At 49.4% G+C, this 20,736-nt stretch overlaps 1 protein-coding gene across 12 annotated transcripts in view; it reads left to right on the plus strand.

Annotated features, from left to right (window-relative positions):
- The window catches only part of ARHGEF28 (Rho guanine nucleotide exchange factor 28), a 289,077-nt gene that overhangs the window by 141,692 nt on the left and 126,649 nt on the right, over window positions 1-20,736 (plus strand). For 8 of the 12 annotated variants that reach the window (XM_038530837.1, XM_038530833.1, XM_038530838.1 and 5 more), the window contains exons 6-9: window positions 2,496-2,676; window positions 7,295-7,406; window positions 17,510-17,562; window positions 18,133-18,193. In XM_038530837.1, the coding sequence (XP_038386765.1) occupies window positions 2,496-2,676; window positions 7,295-7,406; window positions 17,510-17,562; window positions 18,133-18,193 (407 nt within the window). Of the gene's footprint in view, window positions 1-2,495; window positions 2,677-7,294; window positions 7,407-17,509; window positions 17,563-18,132; window positions 18,194-19,547; window positions 19,687-20,736 lie in introns of those variants that run through there. The other 4 variants (XM_038530836.1, XM_038530841.1, XM_038530839.1 and 1 more) reach the window with 3 other exon arrangements.

Here is a 20,736-nt window from a genome sequence, read left to right on the forward strand (position 1 = left end):
GTTGCCATTAGTTCTCATGTGTAAGGCACAGAGTACATAAGCAGATACACAGGTATATTTGGTATCAATATTTCATGGGGAGGGGGTAGTTAGGGAAAAAAATGTCTTAAAGGGCTCCGTAGGAGACTATAATCAAGAAAAAAATTAGGAAAAAAAAAGAAAAAAATTGGGAAACACTAGCCTACATACTACGTATCTTTCTGATTTCACCTTAAATACCATTGCTTCAGAGAAGCCATCTATGTTAGGGTATTTTATCATTATGATTAATTTACAATATGGTGATTAAAATTATTCACAATATTAATAATAATTTATAAATTTTAAGTGTAGTCATCATTTGTTAGGTCTCCATCCTGTATCACTGGAGGGCTGAAAGTATTTGTATACCCGCTGCAGTATGTCTAGTGTCAACATGTAACACTCACTGAAAGAATATAAATTTTTGTTAAATCAGTAATAGATAAATCCTAAGGTACAATATGGTTATTAGGATCTAGTGAAGTCATGTAAAGGGAATAATAGAGGAACTGTAAAGTTTGCTATGTTCATCATGATATCAACATTTTCAGTGAATGAAAATGTGTGGTTTATTACTTAGAATAATCTTATGAATAAGGTCATATTCTTATGAAAGAGGGATTCATATATAATGATCTCCTTGACTTATTAAAAGGTCTTAAAAAATAAATGGGAAAGTATATTGAAAATCACAAAGTGCCATGTAAATATTAAATATCACTGATATATTATTCTATGGTGTGTCTTAACAGGCTGGTTTTTCTTTGGCTCATGAAACTCAGTGTAATTAATCGTTTTAATGGCTATAGAGTTAATAGAATTAATTTATGGTACGTAATGGATATAGAGTTGATGTTCGAATTTTCTATTTTTGTTCTGCTTTGGTCACATGACCACCAAACAAGGGAAAAGCCCATCAAAAGGAATTGCCCTCTATTTGCCTCTAACATGACTCCACTAGCTTGGCCCAAGAGACCAAGGCAGGACTACTTCCTTTGACTTGGTCATTGTGGATGGTTCAATGTGAGATCAAAGTCCTGGCTGACTTCATCTTGGGTAACTTAGTACCTTTCTGTTGTCTTCAGGACCGGGAGGTATTATGGGCTTTAAAATTTTGCAGGTCTAACCAATCTATTCATGAATGGTATTAGAAGTAGACCGTCAGGGATCCCTGGGTGGCGCAGCGGTTTGGCGCCTGCCTTTGGCCCAGGGCGCGATCCTGGAGACCCGGGATCAAATCCCACATCAGGCTCCCGGTGCATGGAGCCTGCTTCTCCCTCTGCCTGTGTCTCTGCCTCTCTCTCTCTCTCTCTCTGTGACTATCATAAAAAAAAAAAAAAAAAAAAAAAAATAGAAGTAGACCGTCAGCTAAAGTCTGAGTGTATAGTGAAGCTTCCATTTTCTGGCTCAGGCTCAGAGTCCATTTAGGATGGGGACTAACATTCAGTCACATGTTAGGATGGGGAGTTTTCTAGAAGATTCTAGACGTTAATGTCAAGAATTTGGGGAGCTGCCTCACATCTTAGAGTTCAGGGGCTCTTAATGGATCTCTTTTTGCTGTTCCATACGATGAAGATAACGTCTATTTGATTGGAAGTATATTTTCATGAAGTATAAATTCATTAATAAAACAAGGTCATGTAAGAAGAGGAAAGGGGCATAGAGTGAGCGCTGTGAAGCGAGGATTGTGGGAGCAATTTGTGGAGGCGTGACCACGTGGTGAAGGGGGCTGCTCCCTGGAAGCACTAGCATATTCCTCCTGAGGCTCCTTCACTGGTTGAAATGGAATGACCTTGTGGGCCATCCAGAACATGACACTGACCGTGAAGCCTATGTATAGCTGGTAAATGTGCGATTGTCGTTGGCCGAAACAGAACAGAAAATAAGTTTATTTTCGGGACTTTAGTCTGGGAATACTGCTTCTTTGTACGTGGATGTTTTCAAGAATACCACAAGGTCAAATTCATGCGTTTTAATTTGCATGATAAAATGATTTACAACAGTGGACCAGTGTGCTATGAATATCCCACTTGTTTGTAACATCCAAACCTCCCCATGCTCCCTGGAGAGCCTATCTGTTTTCCACTGTAATCACCTAATAAGCTGTTGGCTGCCTGCTAATTTGTTCTAGGACATGTGACCCCATTAAAGCAAGAGGCCTCTTTCTGAATTAAAGAGAGAATGAAATATCAAAGTAAAATGTTTAAAAGTCAGTCGTGTCACCAGCTCTACAGATAACTGTAAAGTATGTAGTGTATGTGAATAGCTTCTCAACTGGCATCGTGTCTCAGTGGAAGGAGGTGGCTTCGTTAGGATCTGTTTACGTGATTCTGCGTGCTTATTGTCAGGTGGCTTTCACGGATCCTTGTGCCAGTTGCATTGGTAATACGGGGGGGGGGGTGCGGCGAGTGAGGTGGTACCTTGGGGTTGAGGTCTCTGAAGCTGCCAGTAGGTTTTGATTTGTGACATTTCAGTTTCCAGGGCAGACGTTCCCCCGACCTCTCCCGAGTGCACCTCGGCGGACGTGCCTTCCTGCAGTATGTTCACCCGTCGGGGACACTGACGCTGACGCTGAACCACACAGCTGAGCATTTGTTGGAGGCAGATATTAAACTCTTCAGGAAATACTTTTTGGACAGAGCCTTTCTCCTCAAGGTACGTGTGTCCCTTCCTTCCGGTAATACAGTAACTCATGCTCCTCGAGAGGACAGACTGCACGCTCCTTGTCTTGGGAACCGTGTTCCGGAGGGCAGCGCTTTGTCTCCAATAAAACTTCAGGGACATGGAATTGGAAGCTGTGTTCCATCAGCAGAGTGAAAATTACAACATAATATTTTGCCGATAGAAAATAGTAATTTGTGTATTTATTTTCCAGAAGCCAGCATCACTAGTGTTGGATTATAATAATGTTGTAAAATACGGTGTTTCCTATTAATTAATTTTACGTAATTCTTATTAAAAGCAGTTGTATTTAGGGTTGTTATACGTGAATAATACCTACTCCTGGGATTTCTTAAGGCTTAGATGCAGTTAAGCATTTTGACCCCGTGTGTAGTTTCTTTTTAAATGGGGACTGGTCACTCGAAATGTTCCTTTCAAAGAGCTTTTTACCCTTCGCAAAATGGCTCCAGCGTCAGTTTTCAGTGACATCATAGCATGCCTATCTCAGAGTTTAAAATGTTTCATCTTTATTATTATTTTTTATGTTTTGTAGAATCTGCAACAATATAAAAAATATTTGCATCTTAATTATTAAAGCAAAGTGTAGTGTTATTTTGAGTAAAAGGGCTGCGTCCATCTAGTTGACCTGCGCTCCAGGATATAGTGGATTCACTCACCGGGTGCCCTGAGGTCCTGTGTTCTCAAGCACATCCATTAGGAAGGCACAGGTTTCAGGACTATGTAGGCTTTACAAAGTAAACCATTATATATATAAAAAAATCTCATTTATCACAGTTTTGGCTTTTTGTGTAATGTTTGCCTCCTATAATTAAATGACAGATTCAGTCAAAAACATTATGTATCAAGGATTATTGTTGGCTTAATCCATATCAGGTTTTATTTAAAATTTTAAAAAGATTTTATTTATTTGAGAGAGAGAGAGGGAGAGCAGGCGTGTGTGCCCATGAGTAGGGCAGAGGGAGAGGGAGAAGCAAGCTCCCCGCTGAGCAGGGGCTCGGTCCCAGGACCCACCCTGGGATCATGACTTGAACTGATGGCAGATGCTTAACCAACTGAGCCACCCAGGTACCCTCTTGTAGGGTTTTATTTAAAGAAATAAAATATTTTATTTTATTATTTTATTTAAAGAAATAACATGCTTTTCATAGGATGAACTACATTCCTTTGTTGGGTTTTAGGACATGTATCATTTTCTGGTGGACAGTATTTCCTCATTTTGCTTAAGGATGCTTCTCATTTCAAGATACTGAGGCCTTCGGGGATCCCTGTGGCTCTCACCTGCCCCCCACCCCCGCAGTGGATATCTGGCCCCGCAGAGCCCAGGCCTTGAGGGGCCGCATTGCTCCGGATGCATGCGGCTCCCTGCAGGTGCACACAGAGCTCAGTGGCACGTGTGTCTTTAGATGCTCTGGTTGCAGCGTGGCACTTGGTGACCAAACTCCTGAAAGGGATGGAGCATCCCGTGTGTCTAGCAAACATCGTGAACATTTGTCTCGTTATGAAAAACCACCGGCTTATGAGGTGGGATCATGATTTCTCCTGACGCATCTGAGATGATAGTTGACTTGGCGGGTTTAGGATGAGTCGTTCTAAGTGCTTCAGTAATCTATTGCAGTGGACTCGGGATAACAGAGGCCAAACGGAGACAGCTCTCTGGCTTCTCGGAGATCGTCATTTTATGAGAAGCATCCGTCACCGTGGAATGGCCTGGAGCTGCCTGTGCCCGCGCTCCTCCTCTTTCTCGGAGCCCGTGTTGTGTGGCTGGAGGGTGGGCGGGGGGAAGAAGGCAGAGGTTCTGGAAGATGTTCTGACTTAGAAGAAATGCATCTTGTTCTTTGTCTACTTCTGCTTCCGGGATTATAGCTCTGTCACCTGTGGGATTTTGAGGCGTCCACAGCCACAGTGGCATCTTTTGTTGGCTTAATGAGGAGCTTTTGGCAAGTGCCTGATGCCCGGGCTGTGGTTGTGGGCTCGAGCCTTCCGCTCCAGGGCCCGGCCTCCAGGGCGGGAGGGGGGCTGCCCTTGGGGTTCAGGCACCAATACCAGTGAGGTGATCAATCAGGCCTCTGGACTGAAGCCCCCAGGAGAACCGGGAGCACGGGTTCAGGGAGCGTGCAGGCAGGCTCCGCGACACCTTTCGGAGCCCTCCCCATGGGCAGTATTTCCACCCGGCTCTTCCTCAGTTACAGCGTTTTATAATAAACCAGTGATCTTGCAAGGGCACTGTTCCTCCGAGGTCTGCGAGCCACGCCAGCAGATCAGTCACATCCCAGGTCAGGAGGTCGTGGGATCCCCTCATTTGCAGTCAGTTGGTCAGAACTGCAAGTAACAACGGGGACTTGGGAGTGGCCTTAGGAGTGGAGGTGGCCCGTCTCGCACAGTGTTGGAGGACGGCTCCTGGGCGGGGGACCCCCAGCCCCTCCAGTATACCCACCTGGATTGGGTCCAGAACTCTAATTGACATACAGAGTAGTTCTTACCTGCTCCACAAAACGTTTCTATAGTATTTTTGAACTTAATGTTTTTGATGGTACTCCTTTTCTAGTTTGATGCTTTTTTTTTTTAAGATTATTTATTCATTCATGAGAGACACAGAGAGAGAGAGGCAGAGACATAGGCAGAGGGAGAAGCAGGCTCCATGCAGGGAGCCCGACGCAGGACTCAATCCCAGGACTCCAGGGTCATGCCCTGGGCCCAAAGCAGGCACTCAACTGCTGAGCCCCCCAGAGATCCCAGTTTGTTGCTATTTTAAATGAAAACAGGTGATAACTGTTACAGATTGTCAATGCTAAAGCTTTACAATTTGGGGGAACAAGTATGGAATTAGTTTAGTAATAAAGTATTCATGTTTTATGACATCTTAGGTGCATAAAATTATGCCTGTTTTTGTTTCTTTTTTACGCAACAGCTGTAGATAATGACTTGGAACTAATGACTAATTTATTCTGAGCTGCAGCATATCCTCGGTCCTGTCTTAGCCCCTCAGTCTTGGGATTTGGGCATTGCTCGGTTATCTTCAGCCTTTCTAGAGCAACAACAATAAAACCTTAGTTCAGAAACCTGAGTCTGCTTTACCCGAGTCTACGTAGACAAGAGGCATTCGGGTGATGATCCCATTTAGACGCCGCACTTGTTAGGGGTTGTTAAGTGTCCGTGTTACCACACTGTATCATTGCAGACATTGGGGGGTGGGGGGGCTGATAATTTGCAATTTAACATTGAACGTTAAAAAATGACGTTGGTGCTAAATATCCAAAAAGCAAAGATATTAGGAAATCAGATAATAGGCAAAATCTGAGCTATATTTTTCAATCATGTTTTAGTTCTCTCATCACACTTTTTCCTGTTAATCAGAATGTTGAGAATTTAGTTCTAGACCTTAGCTAAAACTAATAATGGAGCTGGGAAATTCAAGTGTTCTATGATTGCATCCAAATCTATTCATAAGAATAAACTTTTTTTTTTAAGATTTATTTGTTCATGAGAGACAGAGAGAGAGAGAGAGAGAGGCAGAGACCCAGGCAGAGGGAGAAGCAGGCAGGGAGCCCGTCGTGCAGGGAGCCCGACGCGGGACTCGATCCCGGGACCCCGGGGTCATGCCCTGGGCCGAAGGCGGTGCTAAACCTCCGAGCCCTCTGGGCCGCCCTAAACATTGTTTTTAATAGACCCCATTAAAAAAAAAAAAACTAAGTGTTTTCCTCCATCAGGTTGTGTTTTGTAATCGGAGTAGCAGCCTGATGCCCTTTCCGTGTAGGCTTGGCCTTGGCTTACCCTGAAGACGAGGCCCTCTGGCTGGCCAGGGCTGCTGGGCCTTGAGCCTGTGCGGGGAGGCTCCCATGGCCTCTCGGGCAGTCCCTGGCCCAGTCACCCCGTGATTCCGCGGTGGGCCCTGCAGGAGAGGACGCTGGTCATGGGGTCGGTGAGCGGGCACTTCTCATCTCCTGCCCTTTGAGATTTGGTTAAATGTGTGTATTTGCATGTTTCGTGCTGCTGTTGCTGCTCCGGCCTTGGGGTGTTGCTCCAGAGGAGCCAAGAGCCTGACTGAGCCCGGTTGCTATGCCATCCACGAGGGTCCAGGGCTCTGGGCCGGCTGCCGTGTCCCCTGCCCAGCATCACCTGCCACCCTGCCGTGGGCCGTGGGCCACCGCAGCCTCGGGCACTTTGCCGTCGGGCACGTCGTGCGGGATCTAGGGCTCCCGGGCTCATCCTCGGGCACCTGGTGTGGTCACGGCTAGGGCAGCCCGCGGAGCCTGGGGGCACGAGCTGAGGGGTGCCGCTCCCTTCCGCCCTCGGGGTGTTCTGATCTCGGGGCGGGGGCAGGGGAGGCCTTTGCAGCTCATGCACTAGGTTCCGGAGGACCTTTGGTTGTGACGTGGGGCGTTGGTGGCAGGGACCCTGCTGGCCCTGCCTCCGGGCCCTCGTCGCCTGTCAGCCTCCTCCCAGCAGCCTTCCGCCTCGTCTATGCAGCTGGCCCCACCCGCGTCTGCCTGTCCCAGCTCCCAGGCCCGTGATCCCGATTTCCGTCTCCTGGGCGCAGATCTGAACCCGCCAGAGTTTCCCATTGACTTATTTATTTATTTTTCTTTCTTAGGCTCTTGACGACCGAGAAGCTGGGCCAGAGGAGAGCCGGGGCATGCCCTCCCGGGCTGCCGCCACTGAGGAGGGTACGCGAGCTGCCTCCCCCACGCCCAGGAACCCAGAAGGTGCTCAGGGCCGCCTCCGGGGTCGGAGGGGTTCGGAAGTGCAGCCGGAGCCCAGAGCGACAGGCGGGCGGGGTCGGGGCCGTGGGGCAGAGGCAGGCAGTGCGAACACTGGACTTCAGTTGGCATTTCCTGAGCGCCGTTGGCCCCACCCTGACCTCCAGGGTGCTCTCCCGACACGGTGCATTCGCCGCAGGTTTGAGCTGCGTTTGTTCCTTCCCAGCCACCTGTCCTTTGGGTCGCTCGTCCTCTGTGCAGCCCTGTCCTGGGCTAGTCCGGCATCAAGGGTCTGGAGGTTGGGTCGGTGTCGCTGTCGAGATGTGCGGGTCACCACGGGTTGCAGGGTGAAGGCAGGGGTGCTGGTGTTCCTCGGGACGCACACAGTCACACCCGACTTGGTCGTCCCACACGGATGGTGACAGTCCTCATGGGGCTTCAGGGGCTTGAGGGCAGAGATCCGCCTGTGGATCCACAACAAGAGGTATAGTCGTCGTGCTGCATCGTGGACGTCTCAGCTGTAGGTAACACCCAGCTCCCCTGCAGGGGTGCCATCTGGGCATGTGTTCTCCACCTCGTCATGGTTTTCCCCCGCCCGCTTTTCCATAGACAAGTGTTATCTGTTAGCAAGTCCTTGTGATGGGCATATAAGCATATTTATTTATTCATTTATTTTTAAAGATTGTATTTATTCATGAGAGATACACAGAGAGAGGCAGAGACCCAGGCAGAGGGAGAAGCAGGCTCCATGCAGGGAGCCCGATGCGGGACTCGATCCCGGGACTCCAGGATCGTGCCCTGGGCCAAAGGCAGGCGCTAAACTGCTGAGCCACCCAGGGATCCCCGTGAATAATATTTGTGATTCAGCGTGTATTTGGCAACGTAGACTAGTTGCATTCCAGTTATTTGTCAGGCAGTAAACTCTCACACTCTCGGCCCCCGTGTCTGTTCAAACATAGTCTTGGAGAAGGAAGGTTTGCAGCAAGGCGTTGGCAGTCGTGCGGCCCGTCCCTTTTGCACACTGTCCAGGGTTCAGCTCACCGGCTGGACCTGCCTGGGCCTCTGCGGACTTGCCCTCAGGTCTGTGTCCTGCAGGTGATGTGCTGGGGGCCCTAAGGGAGCAGCAGCTCGTCCTGCCTGCGAAGGAGGCCATGGGTAGCTCTGTGCTTTCTCCCAAAGGCCTGGAGGGGCGACTGTCTGGAAGGCTGGCTTCCCGTGAGTGTTCAGCTTTGCTTCTGTTGCTCTAAGTATAACTGAGCAAGTGTTTTCCTCATAGCTGGTTGACAAAGACAAAAACTTGGAGCCAGGATGGTGGCCTGCAAACATGGATGGTGCTGCTAACTGCTTTTATGTCGTTTATTTAGTAAGCTTCCATCCTTGCATTTTCCCTTGTAATTTTTCTTCCCTTCTAACCCACCTTTAAACTGATTTGGAACAGAGTCTGAATAAGTATTTAAATTCTTGCCCTTATGGGGGGCTGACAGTTGGGGTTGGGGCAGGAAAACAAGCTGCCCCAGGACACTTTGATACGTGCATCGGGGCGTCCCATGTGAGCAGCATGGGGAGAACTCTGTGGCTCAGGATGGTGCAAGGGTCAGCGCTGCCCGGAGGAGGTGGAGAGAAGGAACTCCAGGCAGTGCAGGCATGTGCGATAGAGAGCTCGGATCACATGATAAATCGAGGGAAATGCAGATAATTTTGAAGTCCTGTTGATCAGGGGCGTGTGCTGTGTGCACACACGCGTGATGCCGGTAACACAAGGCTTGGGAGGGAGGCAGGAACCTGGAACTCCACCCTGACCACGGCGGGAGCTGCTTCAAGCAAATGAGGCTCGATGATGATGGTTTTCAAAAGGTCACTGAGAGCGTGGAGAGCGGGTTGGAGGGATTGGGGTGGGGGCAGGTGTAATGATGGGGAGGTGGGCCCTGAGGTGGAGGGCATCAGCCGTGAGGGGGAGCGTGACTCCTAGCTGGGACAGACCTCGCAGGCAGCGGGGTCATGACGGAAACTGCACTGCATCTTAGGCACGCTGACTTAGGTGGCCTCGGAGCAGCCGAGGCGATGACACTTGCAGTCATGCAGGCACAAGGTAGGATCAAGGGCGCCAGCTCCACGGGGTCAGTGTGTGTGCTGTACGGAGCTGGTGGGAAGTGCTTTGATCTGCATCCTCGGAGGACGCCCTAGGAACTGCAGGTCCGTGGGGCGTGGTGGTAGGCTGACGTGGAAAGCGTCAGGGCCGGTCCGCTTGTCGACCCGTAGGCACCTGGACGTCTGCGTTTTCTCCCCCCTTCTTCTTTAAACCCCGAAAGCAGGCTTTCCCTTTGTGATCTACTAGAAGATTCCTAAGAGATCATGTTTTTCCGTCCCTCCAGGGGCAGGGAGTGGAACGGGAAGGCCTGCGCTTGTATCTGTGGCTGCTGTTGCTGAAAGGATGACCGTGTTATCCTGGAGATGGGCTTTACAGTCCCCATTAGCATGATAAATGGTGTCATTATGGTCCCCGAGCCAGTTATGTTTCCACAGCTTCATCCTTGGGATCAGACTCCCAGAAGGATGGGAGGTCACTCCAGGTGAGCTCAATGGCCAGAAAGCCCTCTCGTTTGTGACACACGCAGATGAGTAAGCTGACGCCAGTGTTAGTAGTCCACCAGCCGCTCGGTTTGGTCCCTCGCCTTCTCCGATCTCCTGTCCCAGGATTTCCTAAAGGGCATTGTTCAAAACACTAGACTTAGGAGATGCTTTGGGAAAGGGTCCTTTGACCAAATAAGGTAACAATGCAGTATCCGAGGCCCTCATTCACGGTGGAGATTCAGAGTCCACGTCCTGTTTCTCGGCATCTCGGTGTGTCTTGCGGTCGAGACGCCCGTGCCGCCTGCGTGCTTGGGGGGCCGTGCATCCAAAACTGGGCACGGTCTAGGCAGGCACTTGAGGGTCCTGCAGGCTCACTTTTTCTTACCCTTGAGCAAATGCTTGAGAGCTCACTCGCTCGCAGGCCACCGTGGTCCAGGCCCTGGTGGCAGATCGGCAACCAGAATGGCAAAAGGGAGAGCCCTCATCTCCAGGAGTTTATTTTTATACAACTGAGCTCTGGGATTTTTTGAGGGCCGGGCCCGTGCCGGGTGCTGCGGGTGTAGCTGTGAGCCGAGGAGGGTTGGTGCATCCACGGAACGCACTTGCCAGTGCTCACCGAGAGGGACCTTTCCGATGTCAGGAGTGTATTTTCCCAGTTTTGTTTTGTTTTGTTTTGTTTATTTGTTTATTTATTTATGATTTTATTTATTTTTTAAAATTTATTAATGAGAGACAGAGACAGAGAAGCAGAGACACAGGCAGAGGGAGAAGCAGGCTCCATGCAGGGGGGCCTGATGCGGGACTTGATCCCAGGACCCCAGGATCAGGCCCTGGGTTGAAGGCGGCGCTAAACCACCGAGCCACCTGGGCTGCCCAATTTTCCCAGTTTTATACACGAGGAAGGGGCAGCGCCGCGCGATTAGAGGTGCCACAACTTGCCTGGGTAGTCGGGAGGTCAACAAGGACATCTCCCGATCACACCGTGGAGTAGTCCCCGCCCTTGCATAACAGAACACTCGGCTGCGTGGTCTTTGGGCTGCTGTTGGAGAGTTCTCTCCGGCATTTGTGTGCAAAGTTGGGATCATCACCTTGAAAGGAGCTTTCTTCCACACGGCTGACCTGTCTCATAAAGTTCTTACGAGGAAGATTCATGACCTACGTGCACAGGCATGTCTTGATGACACACGCCAGCTCCAGGCAGACTCTGCTAACTCCTCAACTCTGCCGCGATCTGGCCTCTGAACATTTTTTCAGGTTATTCAGCTGTGTTTCCTTTTGTGCAAAATGGTGGAGTTGGGCGTATCATTTCGTAGTGCGTAGTGAGGCTTCGGTGAGAAAGTAGAGTAGAGCCCTGGACTGGTGCCTGCCTGACGGTGGCTGCCCGGCCACCACGAAGCATCACAGCAGCGCCGGCTCGTTAGAAGCCACGTCGTAACGTGTGCGAGGGTGGATTTGGTGGCCGTCATGCGTGTGTCGGGATACGAGATGGCTCTCCCTGTCCCAGGCACGAGGTAAGCAGATTTTTTTGTTCAAACGTTCTCTCGAGGAGAATGCAGCTCTGTGTGCTCCGGGTGAGCGAACGTGAAGGGGCACTTGAATGGTACAGTCTCCTTATTTGAGAACCTCCTGTGAATTATTGGGGGAAAACAGAAAACAAAGGGCCTTTTTATCTACGCAAGATTTCCTTTCCAAGATTCTTCATTTTCCATACTGTAACTGAAAGCCTTCTTTAGAAGGGTTGGGTGCCGTTCCAGCATCTGCCGAGATACGGGATGGCTGGGGCCCGAGATGCTGGGGATTTCAGGACAGCAATAGGCTGTTCTGTAGGGATGGTCACTCATTTGGACACCACATTCTTATCTTAACCCTAGTATGGACCCTCCATCCCAATACTTCATTGGCGTTGTTCACCTGGAAGTCAAATATTTTGGCATTTTCAGAACAATTAGAGATCATGCCCAGACACTGAGGGGGGCACTTGATGGGATGAGCACTGGGTGTTGTTCTGTATGTTGGCAAGTTGAACACCAATAAAAAATAAATTTATAAAAAAAAAAAAAATCACGCCCAGAGAACGTGCTTTCCAGCCCTGGGAAGTAATTTGTAATTGTTCCTCTCATTTCACGGAGCCGCTCAGCATTTTCCTGTACGTCCTTTAGAGGCTGGCTTTGCCAATCTACTCTTTCCTCCGGCCCTCAGGAGAGTGAGTTTCTTCATCGAGGGGTCAAGGATAAAAATAGGAGATCAAGTCAGTGTGGTGCTCATTTTCTCTATTCTTACAATACTAGTATTTTGTCATGCATGGAGAAAAATTCTTCTTGCCTCCCCAGTTTATCAGAAGAATCTTAATTTGAGCTGGAAAGAATCTCCCCATTCTTCAGAAGTCGCCTCGCTGTAACAAGCTCTGTCCAGACGCACCATGGGTACCAGTTCCCGACGGTCAGATGAGCAGCCTGGAGGCAAGGACTAGCATGAACTGAGCCCGTGTCAGGAGTCCAATACAGTTGAGATGAGCTTACGTGGAAAGTAGAGCTGAAGAGTTTCTTTCCTGAGTTCCAGTAGAATCCAAGTGGGAAGTCGGGGGAACAGAAAAGTATTCACAAGACAAAAAATGAATGTTGTTTATATCATTCAAGTATGACTTGCCTCATTTTATTCAAACAGTTGAGTAAATCAGGAAAATTAAATCGTGACCTCAGTATGAGAGGTCATTATTATTTATTCATTCATTCATTCATTCATTTATATTTTTATAAATTTATTTTTTATTGGTGTTCAATTTTCCAACATCTAGAATAACACCCAGTGCTCATCCCATCAAGTGCCCCCCTCAGTGCAGAGAGGTCATCATTTAGAGCCTTTGTTTATGTGATAGTTGCAACCAAAGTTTTGGGCTAAGGGAATCTTTTTTTTTCCCCCACCCCCTGTAAATTATTCACTATTGGAGACTTTTATGGGGCGTGGGCAAATGCAGACTGGAGATGTAAAACAAACCCAAAAGTATATTATAAAAACATATAAAAACATAAAAATATAAGCAAAAGAAAAAATATTAAGCATAGTTACCATATGACCCAGTAATATACTCTATATATATGTACAAAATATGTGTATATGTGTATATATATATATACACACACACACACACACAATGTGGTTCATCCATGTAATGGAATGGCACTTGGGCAATAAAAAGGAATGAACTGCTGGTAAATTATGCAAAAAAAAAACCTTAAAAATACTATGCTGTGTGAGAGAATCCTGTTACCAAAGACCCCGTATTGTGTGATTCCATTGATATAAAATATCCAGAACAGACAAATCATTAAGTCAGAAAGGACACTGGTAGTTGCCTTTGGCTGGGGCAGGAGTGGGGATAGGTGGGGAGGTCTGGGGCGTGAGCACTCATGGGTACAGGATTTCTTTCCTGGGGGTAAAGAAAACATTCTCAAGGGGTAACAATTGCAAAACTCCAAATGTGTCAAAAATAATTGAATTATATGTACACTTTAAATGGATATTTAGTATAATATTATGCCTTAAAGCTGTTACAAAAATATGCATGTAGGGAAGGAAGTGTATATACTAAAACGTTAGTGGTGGTTTTATTTCTTCTTTTCTCCTTAATTATTTTTGTGGCTCGAAAAAGTTATCACAAGTAATTTAAAAGTATTTCAAAAAAGAGTTCTTAAGTTCCTTTGGAGAGGATGCAGAGTGCAAATAGGAAAATTAGAATCCATCCAGAGTTGCTCTGGTGCCGAATGCCTGCCCTCGCCTGGACGTCCTGGCCTTGCTGGTCCTGGCCTTGGCTGGTCCCGGGGCTCAGCAGGGACCCAGCCTGTTCACAAGAGTGGACTGATGGGCTGATGCTGGTATTTCTGTAGGTAGGGCCTTGTCCTTTCTCCTAGTCCTTGCTTATGCTGGGAAGCCCACAAGATGGATTTTACTAGTGTTCCCGCGTTTAGGCAAAAAAAAAATAGAGTAACTGGGATGCTGAACCAGAGGGCACAGCATTAAAGTAGCTGCCGAATGGAGAGGAGTGTCTCAAATTTGTTCCCTTCGCCGTTTCAGCCCCGGCCTCTCGTGAACTGGACATGCACACCCGGGTGAATCACTGGCGCGATGCGTTGACACGGAGTCCTTAGAGGGGAAGCGGCGGGAGGGGCGGGAGGAAGCAGAGGGAAAGGCAGTCCTCTGTCCATCAGTCTGGCAGCTCGGAAGTGGGGATCAACAGGGCTGGGATTCAGAGTGTTTGAGTTAGTATTTCAGAAACTTGAACAACTCTTGCATCCCGGTCCTGAGCCACGGCTTTGCCTGATGATCCCCAACAACTCCTCTGCTGTTCCGGGCCGCCAGGTGTAGGTTCCCCTGGAGAGAGAAGCGTTCATCTGGTGCCTCCAGTATGCAGGCTCTCGCTTGGCTCCCGGCACCTAAGGGTCGGGCCAGCCTCCCCAGAACTCACATCTGTTGGGAGGAAAGGATCCATTCAAACCCTGTAAACCCCTCTGAGTTCCCTTGGGCCTTTGTGGGGCAGGCAGCATGAGCTGAGAGCATGGCCCTCGGTTCCCGATGTACTTTTGGTGATGCCCTGCCCATCTAGCCCAGGTGTTGACTCCATCGTGGACGGTTGAACCTGAACCAAGAATGCAGTAGCTGTCTGGCTGGCTCCCATCACGATTTACTTACTTACTTACTTACTTACTTACTTATTTATTTATTTATTTATTTAGATGATGATGATGATGATTATTATTATTATTATTATTTGCCTCCTTCCTGGGAGGATCCAGACTCCAGACGATAGCTGTCTGGCTGGCTCCCGTCACGAATATTTATTTATTTATTTATTTTATTTATTAAATTTTTAAATTTATTTTTATTTTATTTTATTTTATTTTTTTGCCTCCTTCCTGGGAGGATCCAGACGGTAGAAGTCTGGCTGGCTCCCATCACGAATATTTATTTATTTATTTATGTATTTATTTATTTTTAATTTTTTTGAATTATTTATTTATTTATTTTTTTGCCTCCTTCCTGGGCAGATCCAGACGACCCAGCAAAGGGCAGTTAAAGGAGAGTCCTGATCAGCCTGTGTGTCCAGTGTAAGCGCTTGCTTTGCAGTAGGTGTGGCCTCTGAGGTCCCAGTCGTCAAAAGGGGACAGTGAGACTTAACACAGAGCTGGGACCTATTAGGCTCCTCTGTTTCTTAACAGAAACACTCGTCATAATCTTATAGCCGCTTAACCCTGGTTTTTGAAAACCCCGTTTGCAGGTACGGTGTCACTGGTGACCATGAATATTAGAGCTCGTTTGTTGTTCCATTTAGAGTTTAGCAGTAAGAAAACATGTTTATTAAGTTTGGTAAATCGGATTTAGAGGGGATAATCCTTCTGGGTGGGCTGTGAGGGCAAGATTAATGGGCCTTTAAAACAGAATAGTTTGATGTTACCGATATCATTATTGGCTGGAGGTTGCCATGGCAATGGGCGGTTCGGTTGCACTACCGCCCTTGGTGTCACAGCTGACCGAGTGTAAGAGGATCCCGGTAATTTAGCAGAAACTCTCCTAGAGCAGTTTGATTGACCTCCGGTGGAATGAGCGCCAGATTCTTTTAAAGCTCTAGGCCGGAGCTGTGTATAGTCCCAGATTAATTAAAGATCGCCTATAGACCTTATCCCGGGTCTATACACGCTCCCAGGTATCTTCAGTGGTGCTTGCGTAAAGCTTCTATAACTTTGGAAGCTATTTTTAAACTCAGTACAAATCTTATAAACACTTGTCTCTCTTAACAGCTTCTGGTATTTGCATTAATTAGATTAGATTATACCTGAAACAAAAGCAAGCTGCAGTTGGCGGCACAGAAGAGCGTGGGCCGGCAGGGTGCAAGGTGGGAATGGGCAGGGTGGGATCTGGCCGGGCCCCCGAGGGACGTGGCCTCTGTGAGCCCAGGCTGGGTTTGTCGGGTGCCGCGGCCTGGTCAGCTCAGTCTTGGGGAAACGTGTGCTGTCCCTTCTGACCAGCGCCCTCCACGTGTCTTAGAAATGCGGGAGCCTAGTTGAGGAGCACGCGGGGTGAGAAGGCTTTAGAGGAAGCAGGACAAAGCCCAGCGCGCCCGGAGGCCTGGGCCGGAGTGTCCGTTGACCTTTGCTTCTTGCCGCCCTCCCTTTCTCATTTCGGGGCCCTCCCCGCCGCAGCAGCCCAGCTTTTAGGGGTCGGGTGTGTTGTGTTTCAGAACAAAAACCCGTCTTTTCTGTAGGCGCCTCCCACCCCGTGGAGCCCTGGGTCATGCGGTTCTGGGCAGGCTTCCCCTGGGCGTCGCGCAGCCGGCGGGTCGGTGCTGCCTCCTGCAGGCCAGGCGCGGGGTGCACACCGACGTGGGCTCCCCGGCGCCGCCTCCGCTCTGGGCCCCCGGGAATAAACACATAAAATCTTAAAACACACACACACACAAAGAACCCAGCCATGAATGAGACTCCTCGCTTTGGTCCTGGCAACATGAGTAACAGGATGGCGAGGTGCAGGGGCCCTGGGTGGGCGACGGGCAGGGCAGCCCAAAGGTCCAGGGGCGGTTGGGCAAGGCCCTGCTCCCCATCCTTGCCCGGGGTGTCCAGTGCTCCTTTTCCTCAGGCCCCACCCTGCTTGGTGCTTATGTATCAGCAATGGTGGCTCTTGTTACGGCAGCTGAGTGCGAAGAGAACCGGTCAGGACCCAGAGAAAAATACCCCTCAAGTGAACCTTCCTGTTTAGCCCGGGGCATCCCGACCACTGGAGTTTCCAGGAAAGCCGTTATTCCGAGGAAGGGCGCCTGCGCGTGCCCGGCCTGGCGCCGTCCGGGGTGGGAGCCCGAGGGTCGGGCTGGCCTTGAGGCGTCAGGGACGCCCGGGCAAGGCTGAGCCTCAGTGGGGATGAATGAGGCCCTTTTGAAACACGAAAGTTGTGGTGTTTGAGGAGCTGGACACGTGGGACACGTGTAGGTAGGTCCTACGCACGTCCCTAGAATCTGGCCTATTTGGAAGAGCCTTCGTCCTGTGAGCTGTCTTCCTTCTGCATCAGGGGCCTTTGTTTATTTAATGATGTTTTTTTTTTTTCCCTCATCAGGATTTCCTGCGAGAGGTCCTGGGCTTGTTAACCTCTTGGTCCCCAGATATTACCGCAGCGTGGCAGTCGGGGCATCTCCTACTCCGCGGAGGGTTGGTTTTTAAGAAGCCTGATCCAGGCTAGCTCCGCTCGGACCACTCCTCGGGCAGCTCTTTCTATTTGTTATCTAGTTTGGGGGTTTTTTTCTTCTTTCTTTTTTTCTTTTTTAAAGATGTTATTTATTTATTAGAGACACAGAGAGAGAGGCAGAGACACAGGCAGAGGGAGAAGCAGGCTCCATGCAGGGAGCCCGACACGGGACTCGATCCCAGGACCTGGGGTCACGCCCTGGGCCAAAGGCGGCGCTAAACCGCTGAGCCCCCCGGGCTGCCCCCCGCTTTTTTTTTCTTTTAACGAAAACTTCTATCAGCAGATCCTGATGACGATTATTCCTTTTGCAGAGATTAGGAATTTGGTGACCGGCAGGCCATCACCTGAAAAGGAGGATGTAAAGGTAATGATTCTCTGTCCCTCTTTCTTTTTTTTGGGGGGGGGCTTCTTTTTGGAGCTGAAGTAGAAGTGAAGAACTAGTGGTGATAGCTAGCGGAACCCCCCACGCCCCCCGAAGTGTGTTCCCCATCTCACGTGCACTTGAAATTCACTTGGCTCTACCTACTGTCAGCCTCTGCTCTGGACCGGGGCTGACCGACCGAAGCCGCTGCCTTTCTGGCTCACGGCTGTGTACGCAACCCAAGCGTATACATTTTCCAAAGCAAGTTTTTCCTTAAAGAGTGGGAGCTACAGATGTTTGCCCGCACGGCGGCTGCAGGGGGACGCCCGGGGACAGCCTGTGGGCGTAAGGGGACCTGTGCAGGGCTGTCAGGTGGGCCTCTGCGCGGGCCCAGTCCCGTCTTCCCTGGAGCCCTTGAGGACTGCTAATCGAGCGCAAGCCTGTGCTCGCGCCCGTGCTGCGAGACACGTAACGCGTCCTCACGGATATTTTCTGAGGTCACGTTTCCTGCGTTGATGAGAGTAAACCCAATTGTGGCCCAGAAGTGATTTTTGTCAAAAACCTCTTTTCCAGCGTGTGGACAGCCCGGACGTTGACCCCCATGAACACGACGGCCGGGACAGTCTTGATTTGGGTATGTTCCAGATACAGCATCCCCGTGTGCACGTCCTGGGTACAGACAGGACCCCAAGAAAAGAAATCTTTTTATTTTTATTTTCTTAATTTTATTTATTTATTCATGATAGAGAGAGAGAGAGAGAGAGAGAGAGAGGCAGAGGCAGAGACACAGGCAGAGGGAGAAGCAGGCTCCATGTAGGGAGCCAGACGCGGGACTCGACCCCGGTCTCCAGGATCACGCCCCGGGCCAAAGGCGGCGCTAAACCGCTAAGCCACCCGGGCTGCCTTTTTTTTTTTTTTTTTAATTTTATTTATTTATTCAAGAAAAGAAATCTTAAAATACAATCTTCCCTCCTGGGAACTTTGTCTAGTTTTTGAAACCAATGCAAAATGAAGTCTTGTCGCGGCAGCAGTATTAATACCTTGAGTTCAGGGACTGAGTCTCCACGTATGATCCTTTAACCAAAAAAAAAAAACAAAAAAACAAAAAAAAAAGGCAAAGGCAAAGCAATGGAGGCTGCTTCCAAGCAGTGGAACTCTGAGCCAGAGTCTGGCATGGACTGTGTCCTGTGTTGGCTGCCTCATTCCTGGTCGGAGGTGGGCCCCGCCAGCACGGCTGAGGAAGGGGCTGAGGCCCCTGGCGACAGTACGTGGTGGGCCTGAGACTCCCGGCTCCCCCTGCCCGGCCTTGGAACCCCGGGCTTCCTGCCCATTTTGAGACCCAGCTGTGGTACCTTTGGAGCTGAGCCCATGCAGTCCTCCCCTGGCCTGGGGAAGGACCAGATGCTGTCGCTGGGTGCAGCCTCTGGGCACTAGGCGATCTCTTGGCAGAGGTGAAGGTAGTTTTTTCCTGGGACTGGACCTTCTCATCTGCCCACAAAGTCTAGTTGCAGCTCCCTAGGGCGTCTCCTCAGATCCCCGTGGCCGCTCGCTAGTCCTGGAGGGCGAATGTGGGCCTCAGAGTTCCCCTTGGAGTTGGAGCCTGATGAGGCTCTTGGAGGCCGGAGGATGAACATAAACTCGCCCAGACCTCTGGGCTTGACTGGAAGGCACCTACGTACAAGCTTCCCAGTTCCTTCCCTGAGTGAGGCCGAGGCTGCGCCCCCCGCGGAACGCATGTGAGTGGAGGGGAGCTGGGTGTCGCTGTGAGTGAGCTGGTGCTGGAGCTCGTGGAGGGTTCGGGCGGACGCAAAAGGGGGAGACCAGGACGATGCCCAAGGGCGAGTTTAACCGTGAGGGTGGGTGGGCCTGGGGGCCCAGAGGCACGGGAGTCCCACTGGAGGCCAGCAGAGTGTTGTGGGCATGCGTGGCACGCACGGGCAGAGCAGGGACGGCAGTGGGGGAGTCGTGGAGAGAAAGTGTGGCAGGAAGCACCACCGCCGGCATCCGTTGGCCGTGCTGCTGGCAGCCTGGCTACGAGCAGCGATGTTTTCAGAAGGCCTGAAATCAGAACAGAAAGTAAGACCCTGCCAAGCAATGCGCACACCTTTGATATTTCTGCTCTATAAGGTAAGGGCCATAATTCACCTCTAGGAGAGGAAGGGGAAGAGGAAGCAGAAATGAAAGCAAACATCTCCATCTACAGGATTGTCGCAGGCCATTAAACTCAGAGCACAGCCATTGCTCACGCATACAGGATGCCTCATCTGCAAATTGCATCGTGCTCCTAGGAATGTTAGCTTTGAAGAGTGTTTACCAAGACAAACTGCTGGTGGGGGAGGAGCGTCGGCCGTTTTTTTTTTTTTTTTTTTTTTTTTTATGAGTATTAAATGGGGTCATTTTAATTTTCACCTTTAAAGACTCCCTTCTCTAGCTGGCGTACTTGCTGGGTAAGAAGAGGATGGAGTAGCCCGACCTAATCGGTGTGTTTTGCCAGTAATGTCACTGGGTCTGAGGAGGATTGTACTAAATGATTTGAGACACCCTTGTAGAACTTTCATCCCCAGTGAGTGATGAAAAGGGCCACGATCGTTCCTTGTGGTGATATTTGCTTCTTTCTTTGTTTTTATTTTTTTTTTAAAAGATTTTATTTATTTATTTATTTATTTATTTATTTATTTATTTATTTATTTATTTATATTTATTTATTTATTCATTCATTCATTCATGGATACATGGAGACACAGAGAGAGAGGCAGAGACACAGGCAGAGGGAGAAGCAGGCTCCATGCAGGGAGCCCGATGCGGAATTCGATCCCAGGACTCCAGGATCACGCCCTGGGCCAAAGGCAGACACTCAACCGCTGAGCCACCCAGGCGTCCCTGCTTCTTTCTTTGGATTAGACTTTTTTGGATTGGAAAAAAAAAAAAAGGTACCCGACTTTATGCAGAGAAACTGATAATAGGGTCTTAAAAGGACCTTCTGGGCCAGGAAGCCGTGAGCGACAGTTGGGTGATAAGCCGGAGTCTGGAAATCGAAACGGCTTTTCCACAAGGCCACTTGCAAACTGTTGTGCCGTTTTATTTGCACTTATGTTCTGCTCAGTCCCCAAGGACGTGCTGATAAACGTCAGCACGGTAGAGGTTTCTTTCTTGGCTGACTTGTATTATTTAAAATGA

Source organism: Canis lupus, chromosome 2 (genome assembly GCF_011100685.1).
Source record: "Canis lupus familiaris isolate Mischka breed German Shepherd chromosome 2, alternate assembly UU_Cfam_GSD_1.0, whole genome shotgun sequence".
Taxonomy (NCBI): Eukaryota; Metazoa; Chordata; class Mammalia; order Carnivora; family Canidae; genus Canis; species Canis lupus.